General features: G+C 46.4%; 2 protein-coding genes across 3 annotated transcripts in view; both read right to left on the reverse strand.

The window, feature by feature from the left end:
• The window catches only part of LOC116555015 (pro-resilin-like), a 28,487-nt gene extending 28,236 nt beyond the window's left edge, over positions 1-251 (reverse strand). The window contains exon 1 of the mRNA XM_032283361.1: positions 102-251. Coding sequence (XP_032139252.1) covers positions 102-251 — 150 coding nt within the window. The remainder of the gene's footprint in view (positions 1-101) is intronic.
• Positions 1-20,600, reverse strand: part of NOS1 (nitric oxide synthase 1) — a 228,813-nt gene that overhangs the window by 176,663 nt on the left and 31,550 nt on the right. The gene's annotated exons all lie outside the window — the stretch shown is intronic.

Raw genomic sequence — 20,600 nt, forward strand, 5'->3', positions numbered from 1 at the left:
AATTGTTTCCAAATATCAAATTGCAAGGTTTCTTGGCTGATTACAGGGGCATTAGAGTAGAAAGTGGCAAGGTTCCGCTGTTGTGATAATGAATGACGGACCCCGGGGATGCCATCTGCCCGGATGAGACTGAGAAGCCTCCGCGTGGCACAGGCTCGGATACCCTCCAACCCCTGGCCATGAGAGAGGCACATTTCCTGGAAGGAGCCGGGGGAGTTCTTCTCTAGGGTGATGTCTTCGATGTCCCTCATTATCTTGTGGTGATAATGGGACAGACGGAAAGGGGCCTTATGGTGCACTTCCAGGCCACAGAGGAAGCAGCTGCTCACTAGGTCATCAACATCATCGTCATTACCTTATAATAGCACCTACTATGTGCTAGGAGCTATGCCGGGCCTCTCCATAGAGCTCATTTATTTAATGCATCAATACTATGGGGAAGATACTCTTTCCACTGCAATTTTACAATGAGGAAACTGAGGCATGAAAAGGTGACATCATATAGCCAGTAGGTGGTGGAGCTGGGCTCAAACCATTTGTAGTCTGACTCTAATAGACACCCTCTTAACTACCACACCAAGAGTCTCCCCAGGGGTCTCTGTGCCAGCCAGACAAGGTTGTGTCTCCAGTTCTAGAAGCTTTGGGGTTGGCTTTTTAAACTCCCCATTGCTTTCTTTTCACTCTGTGCCCAGGCTGGGGTGCACTGGTGTGATCTCTGCTCACTGCAACTTCTGCCTCCCAGGGTCAAGCAATTCTCCTGCCTTAGCCTCCCAAGTAACTGGGTCTACAGGCACCTGCCACCAGTTCCAGCTAATTTTTGTACTTTTAATAGAGACAGGGTTTTACCATGTTGGCCAGGCTGGTCTCCAACTCTTGACCTCAGATGATCTGCTTGCTTGGCCTCCCAAAGTGCTGAGATTACAGGCATGAGCCACTGTGCCCGGCCCCTGTTGCTTTCTAATTGTTCCAATTTCCATTCATTTCCAGGTCAGCCCCTCTGCGCTTCCCTTATTCCAGTTACTCCAGGGTCTTCTCCCTTTCCTTCCTGACTTCTCACCTCCTCAGATTGGGTGGATTTAGGAGAGGGTGGGAAGGAGGGAAGCAAGGCTTACTGAGTTCCTATTACAAGTATGATCTAATTTAATCCTTAAAAAAACCCCACATGAGTTTTTTAATATAATGAGAAAACTGAAGCTGAGAGGTATTTGACTTGCCCAAGACTGCCCAGTCATACAAGTGGTAGAGCCAGGAATGGACTGACCTCAGACTATTTTCATCGTGACATGTGGCCTCAGGACTGTCACTCTGTTACCGCTTTCCATCTATTTCTAGCTGGGCATTTTTCACAGTGTTAACCATTTGATTAGGTGCGGCAAGTATCTGGCATGTGTGTACAACCTGCCCTTCTCATGTCCCTGGCAGATGTTACTAGTAGATCACAGTACACTCTCCTTCTGAGCCTGGATCTGCTCTCAACACTGTGGTTTAGGCCATCATTACCAAACCCTTTGAGTTGGCATTTGAGGTAAAAACCAGGCTGGGTGCAGTGGCTTACGTCAGTAATCCCAGTTCTTCGGGAGGATAGGGCAGGAGGATCTCCTGAGTCCAGGAGTTGGAGATAAGCCTGGGCAACAAAGCAAGGCCCCATGTCTACAACATTAAAAAATAAAAATCAGCTAGGCATGGTGGTGCATGCCTGAAATCCCATCTACTCAGGAGGCATATGCGGAAGGGTAGCTTGAGCTTAGAAGTTCAAGGCTGCAGTGAGCTATGATCGTGCCATTGTACTCTGGACTGGGTGTGAGAGAGGGGCCTTGTCTCTAAAAAAAACCCCAAACAACAACAACAAACAGACGTCACTCTTGTGATGGTCATCTTGAGGAAAAGGCAACAACTTCTGATTCCTTGCTCTCCAATCTCAGCCTCAAATGGCCTACCAGTAAGAAGGGGGAATCAGGAAACCCCTCAGTCTTGCTGAAAACAAGCCCAGTCCAAAGTTTAGCCTCCTCCCCAAACACAACTAGCTTTGGAAGTTGCCCTTTCTGGAGTAAATATTGCCTCAGTGCTATTAAATTGCCATTCTCAACTTTTATTCTTCGGAGACCTGCAAAGACAGAACGAAGCTAAGCATTCTCAAGGGTGTCCCTAGATTTCAAGGTCAGAACAACATTTTGCAGAGAAGTAAAGCAGTTCAGTAGCATGTAGCCACCAGGGCTGCCAACTCCCACCAGTGATAGCTGCATGGCGGCAGGCACGTCGTGGCTGAAATGGGACAGAAGGTGGGTGCAGACCCCCCTGTATCTACCTACGGTGAGTTATATCCTTTATTCCTGCTCAGAAAAGTCTGTCAGTGACTGAGAGTGACATTCCTTTCAAGGACCTCCTAGAATCTGCTCTGATTTCTCTAGAATCAAGTATTTGTGTATCAAGCAAGTATCAAGACTTATGTGCTCTGGCATCTTTTTTTTTTTTTTTTTTTTTTTTTTTTTTTTTTTGAGACAGAGTCCAGAGTCTCGCTCTGTCATCCAGGCTGGAATGCAGTGCTGCAATCTCAGCTCAATGCAATCTCCGCCTTCCGGGTTCAAGTAATTCTCTGCTTCAGCCTCCCAAGTAGCTGGGATTGCAGGCACCTGCCACTGTGCACAGCTAATTTTTTGTATTTTTAGTAGAAACAGGGTTTCACCATCTTGGCCAGGCTCATCTTGAACTCCTGATCTCGTGATCCAACTGCCTCGGCCTCCCAAAGTGCTGGGACTACAGGCATGAGCTACTGCGCCCGGCCTAGACTTGTGTGCTCTGGCATCTCTTGATTGATCCTGACACACTAGTGTCCCACCCCAGCAGTGAGAACCATTGCCCTAAGCCAGGAGGCCAGAAATGACCACTCTCCTCTCTAGTGCCCAGAGCCTCTTCCATCATGCCTGGCACTGAGTCCTACACACCATGGATACTTGCTCTAGGAGTGAAATCTTGTGTCCTGAGTCTCTGAGCCTGTTCCCTCCACAGTCCGCTGGAGACAGCTCCTGGGTTTTCCTGACTAGCTCTATCCCCCTTTTCTGATTCAGCACCCCATTTTCCTTGGGGGAACAATTCGGCTTTTACTCTCATGGCCATGGGATTGGTTGAGGAGAAACAAGTGCCTCCAGGCAGGGCAATCAGAGGGAACACACACTGAGTTCTACCCCACCCCTTCCAATACTCTTCAATTCCATTCCAATTATAATTGCTTCAGAGCACTTATTAGGGTCTGACTGTTGTCTGCCCACTAGAATGTAAGCTTTAAGATGGCAAGAACTCAGCCCATTTTGTTTACTCATGATGCCTCAGTCCTTACAATGGTGCCTGAAACATAGTAAGCGCTCAGTAAAGACTTGTCAAACAAATAAATGGTGACTTGACGTTGGCGAAAGAAAGTCTGAAGAAGAGCCTTTCTTTCCACTGGTGTTGATAAGAGGATAGAACAAAAATCTGCCCTGAGAAGAGCCTGCCTGAGAACGAAGACTACACAGAAGTAAGCAGACCTGAGAGGCAGACAGATAAAGATCCTGGTAACCAGAACCACTGCTCACATGGCTGCTTTCTCATTTATTCTACTACGAGTAAATCACGTGTTAGGAGCTGGGTAACATTTTGGCAAACAAACATCCATGATCCCTGCCTTCATATTCCAGAGGAGGAACTAGACAGCATAAAAGCAGGCAAATGAAGAAAAGCTATAACCATTAGCCATGATAAAGTCTGTAAAGAAATGCCACATGATGGCCAGGTGCAGTGGCTCAGGCCTGTAATCCCAACAATTTGGGGGACTGAGGTGGGAGGATCACTTGAGCTCAGGAGTTCGAGACCAGCCTGGCAAGATAGCAAGACCCCTGTCTCTACTTAAAAAAAAAAAAAAAATAGCTTGGGAGGCCGAGGCGGGTGGATTATGAGGTCAAGAGATCAAGATCATCCTGGCCAACATGGTGAAACACCGTCTCTACTAAAAATACAAAAATTAGCTGGGTGTAGTGGTGTGCGCCTGTAGTCCCAGCTACTTGGGAGGCTGAGTCAGGAGAATTGCTTGAACCCAGGAGGTGGAGGCTGCAGTGAGCCGAGGTTGTGCCACTGCACTCCAGCCTGGTGCCTGGTGGCAGAGTGAGACTCTGTCTCAAGAAAAAAAAAAAATAGCTGGGCATGGTGGTGTGCACCCAGAATCCCAGCTACTCAGGAGGCTAAGGTGGGAGGATCGCTTGAGCCCAGGAGGTCAAGGCTGCAGTGAGCCGTGATCACGCCACTGCACTCCAGCCTGGGTGACAGAGTGAGACCTTGTCTCAGGAAAAAACCAACAACAAAAACCCAGAAAGCTTGAAGATTGAGAAGAAGTACCCCTGCCTCTGCAATGAAGAGGAGGTGTTCCAAGCAGAAGAAACAGCATATGCAAAGGCCCTGAGGTTGGAACAAGCTTGGTATGTGTGAAGATGCCAAAATCCTGGCATGTACAGAGTGCGGGAACACCAGGCTTGACATTAGTGCTGGACATTAGTGCATATCTTAGCCTAGGACTTGGAGATCAGGATCAGGCATTTAGATTTTATCTGATATGCCCTGGAAAGCTAGAGAAAGATCTGGAACAACGAATGACAATCACCTTGTGTCTAGACAGATTCCTGTGCCTACTTAAGGCAAATGCATTGGGACACAGGGTGAAAGAGGAAGTAAGGGTTCCAGGCGAGAGAAGACAGTGGACTGGGTGAGTGTGGTGATGCTGGACATTGCAAGAAGTGGGCAGAGGTGAGGCCGGGCGTGGTGGCTCACCCCTGTAATCCCAGCACTTTGGGAGGCTGAGGCAGGTGGATCACCTGATGTCGGGAGTTCAAGACCAGCCTGACCAAAATGGAGAAACCCCATCTCTACTGAAAATACAAAATTAGCCAGGCATGGTGGTGCATGCCCGTAATCCCAGCTACTTGGGAGGCTGAGGCAGGAGAATTGCTTGAACCCGGGAGGCAGAGGTTGTGGTGAGCTGAGATTGTGCCACCGCACTCCAGCCTGGGCAAAAGGAGTGAAACTCCGTCTCAAAAAAAAAAATAAATAAAAGTGGGCAGAGGTGAGGACTGTGGTGCAGCTGAATTTTCAGAGGTCCTCTCATGTACACCCACTCTTTGGAATCATTCTCATAGATACTACAGATACCCTACGGGATGTCTACCCCCTCCTGGCCCCACACCACACCGAGTCGTTTCCAATCACAGCCTTCCAGGGTGATTTCCTTACCTGCTTTTCTCTGTGTTTTTAAGCTCTTCATTACTTCCTAATTGTCCTGATTTTAGTTCTTTCTTGTTCTTGTCAAACACCCATTTAAAAAATGAGTCATCATTAAATGCATGCCACTCTTCATTTAAAATTAGGCCCATTTCACCCTTTCTCTGTCTCTCTTTTCCTCTTCAAAAAAACTGGAGGATTAAGAAAATTACACTTTTCTGACATCCTTTTTTGATCTCTTTTGCTAGCGCAAATGCTACTGGCTGCTCAACTGCCTTAAGGGTTTCTTCCGCAGCCCAAATGAGCAGCCTTGTGCTTCCAGCCTTTGATAGCTCCTGGGGGCGTTGATCACTGAGCCAAACCTCTGGGTCTCAGCCTCCCATAGTGGCCTGCTAGGGCATGAATCAAATGAAGACTAGACCATCAGGGGACATGAAGCTCCTCTCACCTCACAAGTGAAGCTGGCCTGGCCTTGAGCTGCTCCCTGCGAAGTAATCCTAGGCACTTCTAAAGTTGCAACTCCAAAACCCAGCAAGGCAGCTGCTTTCATTGAGTCAATCAACAAACATGTCTACTATGTCATGAGGCCTCTGCTGGGAGATAGGACAGAGTTAAAGGCCGCCTCTGGATTCAAAGTGCCTGAGGCTGCTTTTTTATAGCTGGCAGAATTTGGAACAAATTGGAGGAATTCAAACACCCTACTTACAGGGTTGGTTTGTGAATTGAAACGAATTATATTGAAGCCATTGTCTTGCCATAGGTGATGAGATCTTGAGGGAAATGTATTTTACACAGAGGAAGAGGGATAGAGATCAGTGTCAATGGACGTGGTCACCCAAGCTGAGTTTTCAGATGGAATGAGAAATAAAAAATAAATTGATCAACTCTCAAGAAGGGGCCTATGGCACAAGGAGAACATATTGTATGATTCCACCTCATGAAGTTCAGGAGGAAGAAGGCTACTGGTGGTGAAAGATGTCAGTATAATGATGTCCCATAGGGTGAATTATTTTTTACTATTTTTTTGAGACAGAGTCTCACTCTGTTGCCTATGCTGGAGTGCAGTGGCACAGTCATAGCTTACTGTCACCTCAATCTCTTGGGCTCAAGTAATCCTCCTGCCTCAGTTTCCCAAGTAGCTGGGACCACAGGCATGTGCCACCATTCCCTGCTAATTGTTCTGACTTTTTAGTAGAGATGAGGTTTCACTATGTTGCCTAGGCTAGTCTCAAACTCCTGAGCTCAAGTGATCCTTCTGCCTTGGCCTCCCAAAGTGCTGGGATGATGGGTGTGAGCAATTGCACCTGGTCAAGGGGTGGGTTATTGATTGGGAGGGGTGCGGGGATATTGTAGGATGTGTTGGAAATGCCCTGCATCTTGATCCAGGTGGCAGATACACAGGAGCCTTGTTAAAACCCAGCAGGGGTGTACCTTTAATATTAGCATACTTTACTGAGTGTAAATTATGCCGATAACTCACATAACTCTTGGTATATAACCCCTTATCTGAGCACTCTACCCAGTTATTTTTCTTCTATCTATCCATATATTCATCCATATTCATCAATCTATCCTTCCATTCACCATTCATTCATCTGCCCATTCATCTATTCGTCTTTCCTTCTATCCATTTATCTTTCCATTATCCAACCATCCATTCATCAATCTATCCATCATGTAATCATTTGCCCTCCATCTATATATCCTTCCTTTCTTCCTCCCACCCACCCACCAATTTGTCTTTTGGTTCATCCATCCACGCATCCATCCATCCTTCTATTCATCATTCATTCATTCATTCACGAGTTCAACCATTTATCCTTCCTTTCTTCCTTTACCTATCCTTTTGCTCATTCAGAAACTAGTAATGGTCCCGACAATATGCCAGGCATTGAGTCAACTCAACTAGGAGGATGCAATGATGAAGAAATCACCATCTTCACCATCTCTCAGCTCAATTCAGGAGACAGAACCCAAATCCACCTCTACGATGAACCACAGAAAGTGCCACAGGGATAAAATGAAGCCCTGTGCTTAGAGCTAGGGAGTCTGGGGAAAGAGATGTGTATTTCAGAGGAGTTGATGTCTTAGATGAAATGCAAAGGCTCATGTGGTATTTACTGGGGCAAGGAAGGGCAGTGGCATTCCAGATTGAGGAACAGTATGTGCAAAGGCACACACTGTTGAAGGAACAACTCAAGTTCTAGGACTTGCATATTTAGCTTGACGAGAGTATAGGGAGTGTGGGCAGAAGACTTACAGGTCTTGAGGCCGGTGGGGAGGACCACATAGTGGATGATTCTGTGTAGGAGCCAATGGGTCCTGGAAGCATTAAGTGCATGGTACTTAGGAAAGGAAGAAACTATTTCTAAGGCAGGGGCCAGCCCCAGACCCTTCTGACATATATAAACAAAAGCCCTTCCAAGGCTATACAGGGAAATCTATCTCTTTTCCCAAAACCTGAAATGTCTAAGGTCTAGAAGAAAAACAGGCCCTAGGCCATGATTAAATCTCTATGATATGCTTAGTTATGTGTGAAATTTAGATATAATAAGAGGGCCCCTGGATTATATAATAAAATACAAGGAGCATGTTACCAGGTGAGGCCTGATCTTTATTTAATTAGATGTTAGCTTCACGTGGCTTCAGGGAATGAGAAAAGGACTTATGGGTTAGTGGATGACTTTTGCAGCAAGATTTATCTATGTCCCTCTCCAGGGTATCTGTTGCAATTACCGAAGGAATACATAACTCAGGGAAAGTCTTTATCAGTGCTGGAAACTAGGGAAGATTGGCATCCATATTAATTCATATAATTTATGCAAAATAGAGTGTGGATGAGATTTGACTGAAAAAAGGTCTGAACAGATTTGTAGAAGGTCATGAAGGAGTAAGTTACCTTCCAGTTATTGGAAGAGACCCCAGAGCATATAAAGTGTCAGGAATGGGAAGTAACAAACAGGTTCATTTAAATCCAGCTGGTGCCTCTGGGAAGGATGTAGTATGGACCACCATGTTGTGGAGAAGCCCAAGTGGGAGTTAATCCTTGGCTGGTGGCCACTGAGCGAAGCCAGGCTTGGCACACAGTAAGGACATTACCTTCATTATTTCTCTGACTCCACAATCACCAGAGTCAGAGAAATAATAAAGTCTGGGCCCCCTGCTGAGGTTGCCCATGATAACCGTCCCCCACCTTGCTCTCCTGGGTGGCTGGAATCCCCAACTAGAAATGTTCAACTACGATAACTCTGATTTTCCCCTCCTTGTTTCTGCTGGGCTTGATAGGATTAATAGGGCTCATGTAACCTTAGAAACATGGAGGATCAATTCAGATATTACAGAAGAGGGAGTAGAACAAAAAGAGAAAAATAATTAAAAAAATAGAAAACTGTCTTGAGGTTTCAGTCTATAACTGGCTGAACTGAGTGAGTATCTCAGCCAAATCTAACAAAAATCAGTTTCAGGCATTTCAGAATAAGAAAACATTTCTGCAAATATTTAAGAAAAAAAAATGAAGCAAAACCAACCCCTAAACCCCAAACCGCCACCAGTACCACACAGGTGATCTTTATAAAGGAACAGAATCAGGCTTGCCACAGATTTCTAAAATTCGATACCACAAGCAAAAGAAGCAAATTGGCAAAAAAGTTGCACAGGCACTTCACGAAAGAATATATCCAAATGACCGGTAGGTATGCACATGAAAAGATGATCGATGTCATAAGACATTAGAGAAATACAAATTAAAACCACAGTGCGCTCTCTCTCCATACCTGGAATGGCCCAGACCAAACAAAATAAGAATTTAAAACCCTGGCAAATTCCAGGTGTGGACAAGGACATGGAGCAAGTGGAACTGTCATGCATGGATGGTGGGAAATGGTGCAAGGCATGTTGGGAAAATGCTTGACAGATTCTTACAGCGCTCACCTCCTATATGATAGAGCAATTCCACACCTACATACATACCTGAGAATATGAATTCAGTGTCTACCAAAATGACCTGTATGACAACAGTAATCCCAAACTGGAAACCACCCAAATGTCTATCATCAGGAAAATGGATAACAAACTGTGGTGTAGTCATTCAATGAACTAATACTCAGACAGAAAAAAAACAATTAAAAGGGATGGGTTAGTGACATACACCACTGGCTGAATCTAAAAGAAATAAGACCTAGTGTTAGATAGATCAGTAGGGTGATTACAGTTATCAAACATGCTATTGTACATTTCAAAATGGCTAGAAGGGAATAAAAAACAGTGTTCCTAGCATAAAGAAAAGCTACAACCTGGGCAACATAGTGGGACCCTATCTCAACAAAAAATAAAATGAAGCATTAGCCAGTTGTGATGGTGACAGGCACTTATAGTCCCAGCTGCTCAGGAAGCTGAGGCAGGAGGACCCCTAGAGTCTGGGGAAACTGAGGATGCAGTGAGCTATTACTGTGCCACTGCACGCTGGCCTGGGCCAGAGTGCCCTGTCTCAAAAATAAAGAGTCAAGGTGATGAATATCCCTATAACTCTGATTTGATCTTCACACATGGTATGAAATGTAATAAATGATCACACATATGTGAAAATATGTACATCTATTATGTATCAATTAAGAAAAACATAACGTGGAATAGAATAAGCCAGACATAGGGTCCAGACTGTGTGATTCCATTTATATGAAGTTCAAGAACAGATAAAACTAAACTGCTATTATACTAAGGGTAGTTGTACCTTGGGGTGAAAGAATGCCTGTGAAGGAGGGTAAGGGGACATTCCGGGGTGATGTGAATTTATTAGTCCATTTTCATGCTGCTGATAAAGACATAGTGGAGACTGGGTGATTTATAAAGAAAATGAGGTTTAATGAACTCACAGTTCCACATGGCTGGAGAGGCCTCACAATCATGGCGGAAGGCAGAGGAAGAGCAAAGCCACGTGTAACATGGTGGCAGGCAAGAGAGAATGAGAGTCAAGTGCAAGGGGAAATGCCTTATAAAACCATCAGATCTCATGAGACTTATTCACTACCACAAGAACAGTATGGGGGAAAACGCCCCCATGATTCAATTACCTCTGACCAGGTCCCTCCCACAACCTGTGGGAGTTGTGGGAGCTACAATTCAAGATGAGATTTGGGTGGGGACACAGTGAAAGCATATCAGGAATATTCAGATTGTGGTCCAAGAATTCTCCACACTTCTGCTCACCTTTCCGGTGTCACGAATGCATTCTCAGACAAAAGCCTGGAAAGTTTGCCACTTGTGTGCCCTCAAACAAAACAAAATGAAAAACTCAAATGAAACCCTTGCTGACCAAACAATAAATCAAAACAAATAATTCAAGAATGGGGAGATCATGGATTTTAAGAACTGATATTGAGCAACAAAACCAGAAAACCAAAAAGATAAATCTATGTATATCTTTGTTAATAATTACTGACAATGCAAATATAAAAATAATTATCTAACGTGGGATTCAATAAAACTATTTTATTAATACTAATAATTTGAATCTAAGCCACTAGAATCCAATGAAAAAAATTCTGAAACTAGGGAAAGGAGAGAAGAAATAAATCTTAAGTAAATAAGCAGATATAGAAAAAAAAAGATGAATGTACAAGGAGGGTTATGGAGTTATTGACCAGACAGTACAAATGATCTAAATTTTCATAACGGAGGACTATATGACAGAATATTACACAGTCCACAATATTATGTCCTTTTTTCTCATCTAAACGCTTCTAGTTATAGGTTAGGTGACTTCAAGTGAGCCTCAGATTCCTCATTTGTAAAATAGGGTCATTCATTCATTCATTCAAAAAATATGTATTGAGCACCTACTAAGTGCCAGGCATTGTGGAAGGACCCTAGATGAACACGGAACAAACACACCAGGGTCCTGCATTCATGCAGCTCACATCCTAGTGTGTAAGGAGGTAACCGTGCTGTAGAGAACACTACGACAGGGTAGAGAGACAGAGGGGGACAGGATATGCTGGGGTGGTCAGCTAACGCCTCTTTGAAGAAGAATCATTTGATCAGAGACCTGACAGAGATGAGAAAATGAGGAGCCCTTGGAAGGCTTTGCGTAGGGGAATTATGTCACCCAACTCCTATTTTAATAGAATCCCTCTATGTGGGATCATAAATGTAGGGTCACTCAAGGATTCATGGACAACTGGGGTCAAGGGATTGACAGAATCTGGTCCACAACCATCATGAAATAAGGGTTTTTGTTTTTAGAACTGGGTCTTGCTCTGTCACCCAGGCTGGAGTGCAGTGGCAGGATTCTAGCTCACTGTAGCCTCAAACTCCTGAGCTCAAGTGATTTTCTCACGTCAGCCTCCCAAGCAGCTGGGACTACAGGTGTTCACCACCATGCCTGGCTAATTAAAAAAAAGAAAAAAACTTTTTGTAGAGACAGGGTCCTGCTATGTTGCCCAGGTGGTCTTAAACTCCTTGCCTCAAATGATCTTTACTCCTTGGCCTCCAAAAGTACTAGGATTACAAAGTGTAAGCTGATACGCCCAGCTGAAAGAATGTATTTGAAACTCTACTTGCACCTAGGAGAAAATAGAGTTTTTTCTGTTGTAGGCGATGGGAAGGGAGGCATCTAAAATCTTGGCTTGGGCCATTGTTTTCTAGTTTTGCTCTGGAGACAGGGCTCTGGCTACGCTGACTGTTTGGAAGGACCAGTGGACATGTTTGATCTGCGTGGCTTCTGCCAAGCTCTCTGCAACTTCATTGGTAGAAACTGACTGAAGGGTCACTACCAAGTTGTCATCCACATGGCCTCTGATGACCTTTTTGCACGCAGAGGGTGACAACACTTCCCTGAAGTCCTCTGCTCTTCCCTCCATCGTCAGGAAAGGTGTCAATGCCCCAGGAGTACTGGCCAGCTGGGACGCCTCCCCAGGGGCTTGGTGAGAAGAGAATGCTGTGTTATAAAACATTCCCTCAGGGATTCTCCAGAAGTCTAACCCCTTTCTCCACCCTTTGAAGCCCAGCTGCTCTAGAGCTGAGACTTCTTTCACTGAGACCCCCCCCACCCCACTTCGTCTCTTGCTATCCCTAGGGATGGGAGTCAGGGCGGTGCCTATAGGTACTCCCTTCCTTCATTCACTCATTCATTAATTTATTTACTCAATGCCATCTAATGCACAAACCCAACAGGTTAAACTCCCACAGGGGAAGCAGTGGGGCACGATGGGGAAACCATGACTCTAGACTCAGCCAGCCCTGGGTTTAAATCTTGGTTCTGTCATTTACTCCCTGGGTGATCTCGGGGTGTCACTTTACTTCTCTGTGACTTGGTTTCCTCCTCTGTAAAATGGAGATCCTAATGGTACCTGCCTCATAGAGCTGATAGATTGGTGCATGTAAAATGTTAGCCTTGTGCTTGGCATATGATGTTAAGACAAAATGGTAACTGCTATTGTTGTTGTTTTTATTATTGCTAAATCTGCCTGAATTTGAATCCTAGTGATGCCACTTAACTTTTGGGTGACGGGAGGGTTATAGAACCTTCTTCTTTAGGGGTGTTGGAGGCTCAATGAAATAATTCAGGGGAAATATTTGGAAGAGGACCTAATATAAGTAACAAAGTAGTGAGTGTGAAATCAGTACAGAAAGGCCTGCTGGGCATGGTGGCTCATGCCTGTAATCCCAGCACTTTGGGAGGCCAAGGCAGGTGGATCATTTGAAGTCAAGAGTTCAAGAGCAGCCTGGTCAACATGGTGAAACCCCGTTTCCACTAAACATACAAAAATTAGCTGGGCGTGGTGGTGCACACCTGTAATCCCAGCTACTTGGGACTCTGAGGCAGAAGAATTGCTTGAATCTGGGAGGTGGAGGTTGCAGTGAGCTGAGATCGCACCATTGCACTCCAGCCTGGCAACAGAGCAAGACTCTGTCTCAGAAAAAATAATAAAAAAGATTTTTTTTTTAAAAGGGCAAATTTTCCCTCAGTGCTTTATGCCACACTGACACCAGGAGAGGAAGGGCAGAGTCCATTTGACCTGAAGGAGGGTGGAGAGAATGGTGGTTTGGAGCCCCCAACTATGGAAAGAACCCCTTGGAGTGACCTGTCTGCTTTGCACATTTCTGTGTGTACCCTTCCCATGCCCCGCCCACAGGCCTAGACTGTTATGCAGAGTTGAAGGGGGCACAGTGTAGCCACAGAGTGTGTGGACTTCAGAGCCAGACTGACCCAGTTTGAGTCTTGACTCTGCTGCCTCCTAGCTGTGTGACTTGGACAAATCCTCTCACTCCTCTGGTCCTCAGTTTTCTCATCTGTAAAATGGGGATGATAATAACGGTAACTGCCTGGGTGGGTTGGTGAAAGATTATGTGAGGTCATTCCACTCTGCCTGCACCTCCTATGGGCTAGGCCTAATGCAAGGCACCAGGGAGCATCAGTGAATAGGTCAGGTATGGTCCCTGGCCTTGTACTGGGGACACTGTCACAGTCAGCTTTCAATAACCCACATCAATCATCATAATAACTAAATGACGGTGTTTGTTCTCTTGCATCTGCCCCAAAAAACACAAATAGCCAAGGACTGGGTCTTCTATTAACACCTCTGATCTCAGTTTCCCCAGGCTTGTGAGATGCTTGCTGGCTGATTGCTGGGACTCTTATAAGAAGGTCACCAAGCACCAAGGTGGCCCGAGACTTCTCCACCAATCTGGCCCCATCCACGGAGGATGCCCTTTCCTGTACATCTGAGAGCACACAGGCTGTGTTGATTTAATGAAAGCAAATCTTTGTGTGGGAAAGGGGTTCACTGAGAGTGGTTCAGGCCAAGAAATTTCAAAGTTTGCTTTTAGACCAGTTAACGGAATTATCAAAGGGGTACTTGGCTGATGCTTAGTATTTAAGCTCAAGTGAAAAGGAGCGTGAGAGCTTCTGGCAAAATCACTTGAGTTTTTCCCGGGAAAATAGACAAGAGGATTGATGGAGGATCCACCAGGGAACTGCCAGACCTTGGCTACTGATAAATTACAGAGAACTTGGCTTAGAGGGGAGAGATACCTGTGCCCAGCAGGAGCAGTCAGGCCTCGTTCTGTCTCAAGGACTGATAATAAAATAACAGCCTCTTCTACCTCTATTTATCTGAGCTTTCTGACAACCTGCGAGGCAGGCAGGTCAGGTATAATTTGCCTGAATTATAAATAAGGAAACCAAAGCCCAGAGAAGTTAAGGAGCTGCCCAAGGCCACATAGCTAAGTAATTGACAGTTTCTTAAAGCCAAATTGCATGCTGGTGCCACTAACAGTAAGGACTCTAAATAACTGCATGACCTCAGCCTGGAAGGAAAAATGTCACTGTGGTACATTGCAAAAATGATGACAGTAGTCTGTGACTCCTCCCACTAAGAAGGAAAGTCAATTTCCCATCCCTTGAATCTGGGCTGCTCATGGAACTTAATTTTACCAGGAGAATACAGCAGAAGTGATATTTCTCATTTCCCACCATAGGCTTCAAGAGTTTGTGTAGCTGCTCTCATGCTCCTAAAATGCTGCCACTACCACATGTATAAGCTTGGACCAGCGGGCTGGAGGATGAGAGACCATGTGGGGCAGTGATGACCCATCTCAGCGAGGAACTCTTTGGATCAGCCAGTCTCCAGCCAACCTGGTAGCTGACCACAAGCACCTGATTGAGCCTATTTGAGACCAGACGTACCACTCATCTGACCCAGCCCAAACTGCCAACTTGCAGAATTGTGAACTTAAATTACTTCAAATAACAAGCATTGGCATTTTGGGGTGGATTGTTACACAGCAAATGCTGACTGATACATCACAAGGAGAGACGGTTTCAAAGGACCATCACTGACCCAACATCTGTCAGACTAGGAGTATCCATAGAGCTAGGACCTTCTTCTCTTGGGAGGTCAGAGCCTCAATACATGCCGTCTTGTGGTCAGCCTTCTTAGAGACTCCCCCTCCCCGGCCCCCGCTTCCAAAGTTAGGACCACAAATGCCTCTTGTACAATCAACAGATATTTTGCAGCATGCCTGGTCTCTACCTGCTAAAATGCCAGTAGCACCATCCGCCCACGTTGTGACAACTGAAAATATGTCCAGACGTTGCTAAATATTCCTTGGGGGATGCAATTTTCTCTGGTTGAAAATCACTGGCATAGCCACTCTCTGATGCCCAAGAAACAGGGCAGAACTTCCTCCATGGCTGAGGACAGCAGAAGGTGGAGAGAGGCAGCTAAAAATAATGCTGCCCAATCAAGAATTATAAATCAGCGTGAAGGGAGTGCTCTCACCCAGATGATCCCATCTGTTTCCAAGTTGGTGGCGGAGGTGCCCGAGTACGCTGGCCTGGAGGAAAAGGCAGACTGGGGAAGAGGTGGGGAAAGTGGGGAGTAAGTGGAACAAGGTGGGAGGGAGCGGATTCCTAAGGCCGAGATGAAAAGCGATGGTGTCTTGAGTTGGTTTCCCCAGAGGCACATTCTGAGATGAAGATTACTGCTGCTGTGATTTACTGGGAAGTGTCCTCAGGAAAAATGGTAGAGAAGAGGGGGGAATAGAAACACGAAGGGAAGAAAGCACGCAAGCCTGTGCTATCAGCAAAGTCCCCTGGAGGCTCAGTCCTGGCGGGCAGCACTGCAGACAGCGTAGGCGACACCCTAGAGATGTTCTTGTTGGCAGCAAGGGAGCTACAGCCCTCAGCCACTGAGGGTCACCTGTTAGGGGTCACCCATAGAAGAGTGCACATTCCTAAGCATGCAGGGTCTTTCCCAGGCAAAGCCTGAGGACAGCGGCTGCAAAGAGATGAAGCTGTGGCTGTTGGGAGTAAAAACACACCAAGAGCTGGTATGTTATGCAAACATGGTGAAGAGATCTTAATGACTGTGCGCAGGATAATAACAGGGTCTGCTGTGGACACCCAGAGAAAGAAGCAGACTGAAGAGCAAGAATACATATGCAGGTGGCTTTTATCACACTAAGTGCCAGGTACTGTGCCTGTCATTTCATGTATGACCGCAGCTCACGCCCATGAGAAGCCGATGAATTGGTTGGTATTGTTCCGGTTTATAAATGAGCCACAAGGTAAATGACTGCTCAAGTCACATCTCTGTAAAGTGCCAGAGTAGGATTTGAATTCAGCTCTTCCTGGCACTATTTTTTTTTTTTTTTTTTGAGACAGAGTCTTACTCTGTCACCCAGGTTGAATCTTGGCTCACTGCTGCAACCTCTGCCTCCTGGGCTCAAGTGATCCTCCTGCCTCAGCCTCCCAAGTAACTGGGATCACAGGTGCCCGCCACCATGCCTAGATAATTTTTTTTTGTATTTTTTTTAGAGGTCAAGTTGATCTCGAATGCCTGACCTCAGGGGATCCTCCCACCTCAGCCTCCCAAAGTGGTGGGATTACTGGCTTGAGCCACCGCGCCTGGCCCCTGGCACCAAATTCTGACCACTGGGCTATGGAGAAGAGAAAGAGATACAGAGGAAGAAGTGGAACCTAGAGGCATGTCTTACATGAGGCAAAAAGAGAGGCTGGGGCTGCTGGGATCCCAGCCTTCCCTTCCATGTCCTCATTCTTCTGCCTTTACTTCCTTCTGTGTAGAAAAATGAAAGCTGCCTTGAACCAGCGTCAGCCAGCCTGGACCATGCAGAGCAGCTCCAGACCAGCTCCTTTAGGTGAAGGGGCCATAAGGAATGACTGACCCCCAACCCCACAGTCCTCAGGATTAGGACTTAGGAGAGGCTGGATGAGCATTTGAGGTGGCAGGAAATCGGGTGACTTGTGGGGTCATGGAGGCTCCCAAGGCAGGGACCCCAGACCCCGATGCCTCTGGGAGCCAGGCTGGGTGGCCCCCAGAGGCCTTGGGGTCTGAGGTTATTTACACTGGGGTGTAAATAAGGAAGTGGGTGAAGTTAGGGGCTGTATTGAACTGGAGACCCTATGATCTCATCTATGAGGGGCAACTATTTCTGTCCTTCACTTTGACTGACTGTCCCCAGGTGGAACCATGGAGTCTTTGGTGTCAGGAGACTCTGATTTTTCACAAGAAGCTGGACATCTAGATGATTTTGTTAAAAATGCGAAATCCCAAATTATAAACCTTGATAGCTAACTTCAAAAAGCAAACCCAATCAGGCAAAACATTACAGTCTACATGAAACATGCCTACCTGAGAGCTGCTGACATGTGACAACTGGCTTATTGGGGTGAAGAAATGGGGACAGTGAGATGGCAGTGGGAATGGTGAGACCATAAGGGTAAATGTTACTTTATAGGGCCCTAGCCTGAAGAAAACCAGTGTCTCTTTCTCTCTTCCATTCCCTTCTCCTCTCGCCACCCGGTCCCACCCCACCCCTGCCACCTCCTTTTGCCAAAATTTTGCAGCTGATGAACTTTTTACCTTGCCTCAAATACACCATTGCCATTTCACACCTCTGTACCTTGTGTGCTGTTCCCCTGCCTGGGATGTCCTCTGTCACCCCCTTCTTCTCTGGCTTAGCTTCTGTTCATTCTAAAGAGGAACTCAGGTGCTAAGCTCTTGGGTCCAGCCCTCGTCACCTCTAATACAGAACATAATTCCTGTTATTGTAACCTGCTGTTCAGTGGATTTATGTCCCTCTATTTTCCCCATCCTTAGCTTTAGGAGAGCGGTAACAATATAGTCCCTGCCACAGAGAAGGTATCCACTAAAGATGTGAATGAACAAACCACATCCCCTCTTGGTGGCTTCTGTGGCCGGCTGGCACAGTGGCTGACTGTATTGTTAACAAGGCCAAGGTGAGGGTTTCATTCCTTCCTTACATGCTTGGGAACCTATATCAGGGTAGCTACAACCTCGAGTCAGCCCTGAAGTTATCTCAGACTCCTGATAACAAACACCTCTGATCATTCTGCTTTTCTGTATTTCCTAATTCACTTACAAAGAATATACACGTATGCAATTTTTAAAAAGTCTTGATAGATCTATAAGTACAGAAAGTCTGGCTGAATTGACTTCAGGAATTAAGGTTCCAATCTCCAAATACAACTAAGAGTCTTTCCTTCTTTGCATCTGCCTACCTACCTCTCCATCCTCAGCCCTCATATCAAGGCACCAGACTTATCTGTCCATTACCTGTCCTCCTTCACTTGGCTCATTCTCATTTATCCTTCACATCCCAGATTAGATCCACCTCCTCCAAGAAGTCCCCCTGGATTTCCCAGGCAGGGGAGAGGCTTCTTCCATGCCCCCGCAGTACACTGCCTCATCAAATCACACCTCCCAGGTCCCTCCACCAGAAGGAGTCCCTCATGTCTTTCTATGACCTGTCCATAGGTCTTGCCAACTGCAGGGAATAGGGGTCTCAAACCCAGACACCTAAAATTATCTCCCAATGTGGTTATTCATACAGTTACCAAAATGCAGCAGTAGAGTCCCAAGCAGACGACATTTATCAAACAAGTTTTAACTTCTGCCCTGTCCCAGAAGTTTTGCCACCTGTAATGCACTATGAATTCATATTTGAAGTGAATCCTGTCACTTTCTTATGACCAGCATCCTCAGGTTGCATTATTGTGCAAAGGTGTGCAGTGCTGTCTCATGAGTGAATTTCAAGGATTTAAAATATACCAGTGAGTTTTAAAACACTGTTTTGAAACCACTCCCATTGAAACGCCCTCATTTTTTTCGTATACCAGGAGCTTCAGGAAATGGGAGTGGTCTGGATTTCTTTCAAACTCTGAGAGGCCCTGCTGTTGGCTCCTGCTTCCAATTCCTCTCTGACCGTTCAGACCTCCCCCATCTTCCCACAGGCGGCCTTCCTCCAGGAGCTTCTCTTGATCTTTCCAGTGCCCACAGTGGGCATTTGCCTAACCAAATACAGACTCTGCCCAGGATCCTAAGAGTGGGTGGTACCAGGGCAGGTCTCAATGAGGGCTCAGGGCTACGCCAGAGTCTTGGCAGAGAGCCTGTCCATATCGGGCAGAATGACTGGACTTTTCCCTGCCCAGGCCTCCTACCTGGCTGTGGCTGCTGAGTCCGTCCAAGTCTACTCCTCCTCCTCCTCCTCCTCCTCCTCAGGATCTGGACAGATCTTGAGGGCACCTCTGTCTGCTCTCCCAGAGGCCTGGCCTCCTCAGGCTCCTGGCAGCCTGGCACTGAGATGTCTGACCCCTGGGCTCAGCAAGCCCTCCCCTACTAGGGCTCTGGGCTGTGAGAAACAGCCCAGGTGCACCCCGGGGCCCCGTCACCTGGGCCTAGCTGTCCCCATGCTCCTGGGCTACACGTGAGACTTCCAAAGAAAGTGGAGCTGAGACATGGCTCACTCCCCTAAAGCCTCATTTGCCCATCACAGTCTCCCAGTCCGAATGGGTATCTCCAGGTGGGTTCCAGAAATCTGTGTTTTTAACAGGTGTCCCAGCATTTCTCACAATTTGGCAAGTTAGGCAATAGTGAAGGAAAATTCTGGGAAGAAGCCTGAAACCCTGGAACCCTGGGGGCTGGCCCAGGCTGCTAGCTAGACAGAGAAGTATCAGGACAGGTAGTTAGTGGGGACTAGGTGGTAGACAGTCAGGCAGCCAGGCTACAGCCTGATTGGTTTCCCTGAGTCTTAGACCTACTTGCAATTATACACTTACTTGCTTACTTTATTTCTGTGCCCTCTACTAGAATGTCAGCCCCAGGAGGCTGGAACTATGTCTGACTTGTTCATTGCTATATCCCAGGCTACTACAGTGCCTGGCTCATAACAGGTGTTCAATAAATACTTGTGGAATATGTGAATGAATGAAATAATGAATGTGTGAGAGGATGGACAGACAGGCAGGTGGATAGAGGGATGGATGGGTGAATAGAGGATTGGAAGGTGGGTGGAGGGATCGATGGATAGAGGAATGGATGGATGGGTAGATGGATAGATGGGTAGAGGGAGGGATGAGTGGTTAGAGGGATGGATGTGTGGATGGATGGATGAGTAGACAGAAGAATGAATAAATGAAAGGAGGGATAAGTGGGTGGATAGAGGGGTAGAGGGGTAGATAGAGGTAGATGGATGGGTAGATGAGTGGATAGAAGGATGAATGGGTAGATGAAGGGTTGGATGGGTGGATGGAGGGATAGATGGGTGAATGCAGGGGTGGAGGGATGAATGGAGGGATGGATGGATGGGTGGATGGATGGATGATGAGTGGATAGAGGGATGGATGAGTAGATGGAGGGATGGATGGGTAGATGGAAGGATGGATGAGTGGATGGAGGGATGGATGGGTGGATGGAGGAATGGATGAGTGGATGAAGGGATGGATGAGTGAATGGAGGGATGGATGGAGGGATGGATGGATAGAGGGAGGGATGGATGGATGGGTTGATGGAAGGATGGATGAGTGTATGGAGGAATGG

Source organism: Sapajus apella, unplaced genomic scaffold, assembly GCF_009761245.1.
Source record: "Sapajus apella isolate SASKATOON/1434 unplaced genomic scaffold, GSC_monkey_1.0 scaffold2, whole genome shotgun sequence".
NCBI classification, from domain to species: domain Eukaryota; kingdom Metazoa; phylum Chordata; class Mammalia; order Primates; family Cebidae; genus Sapajus; species Sapajus apella.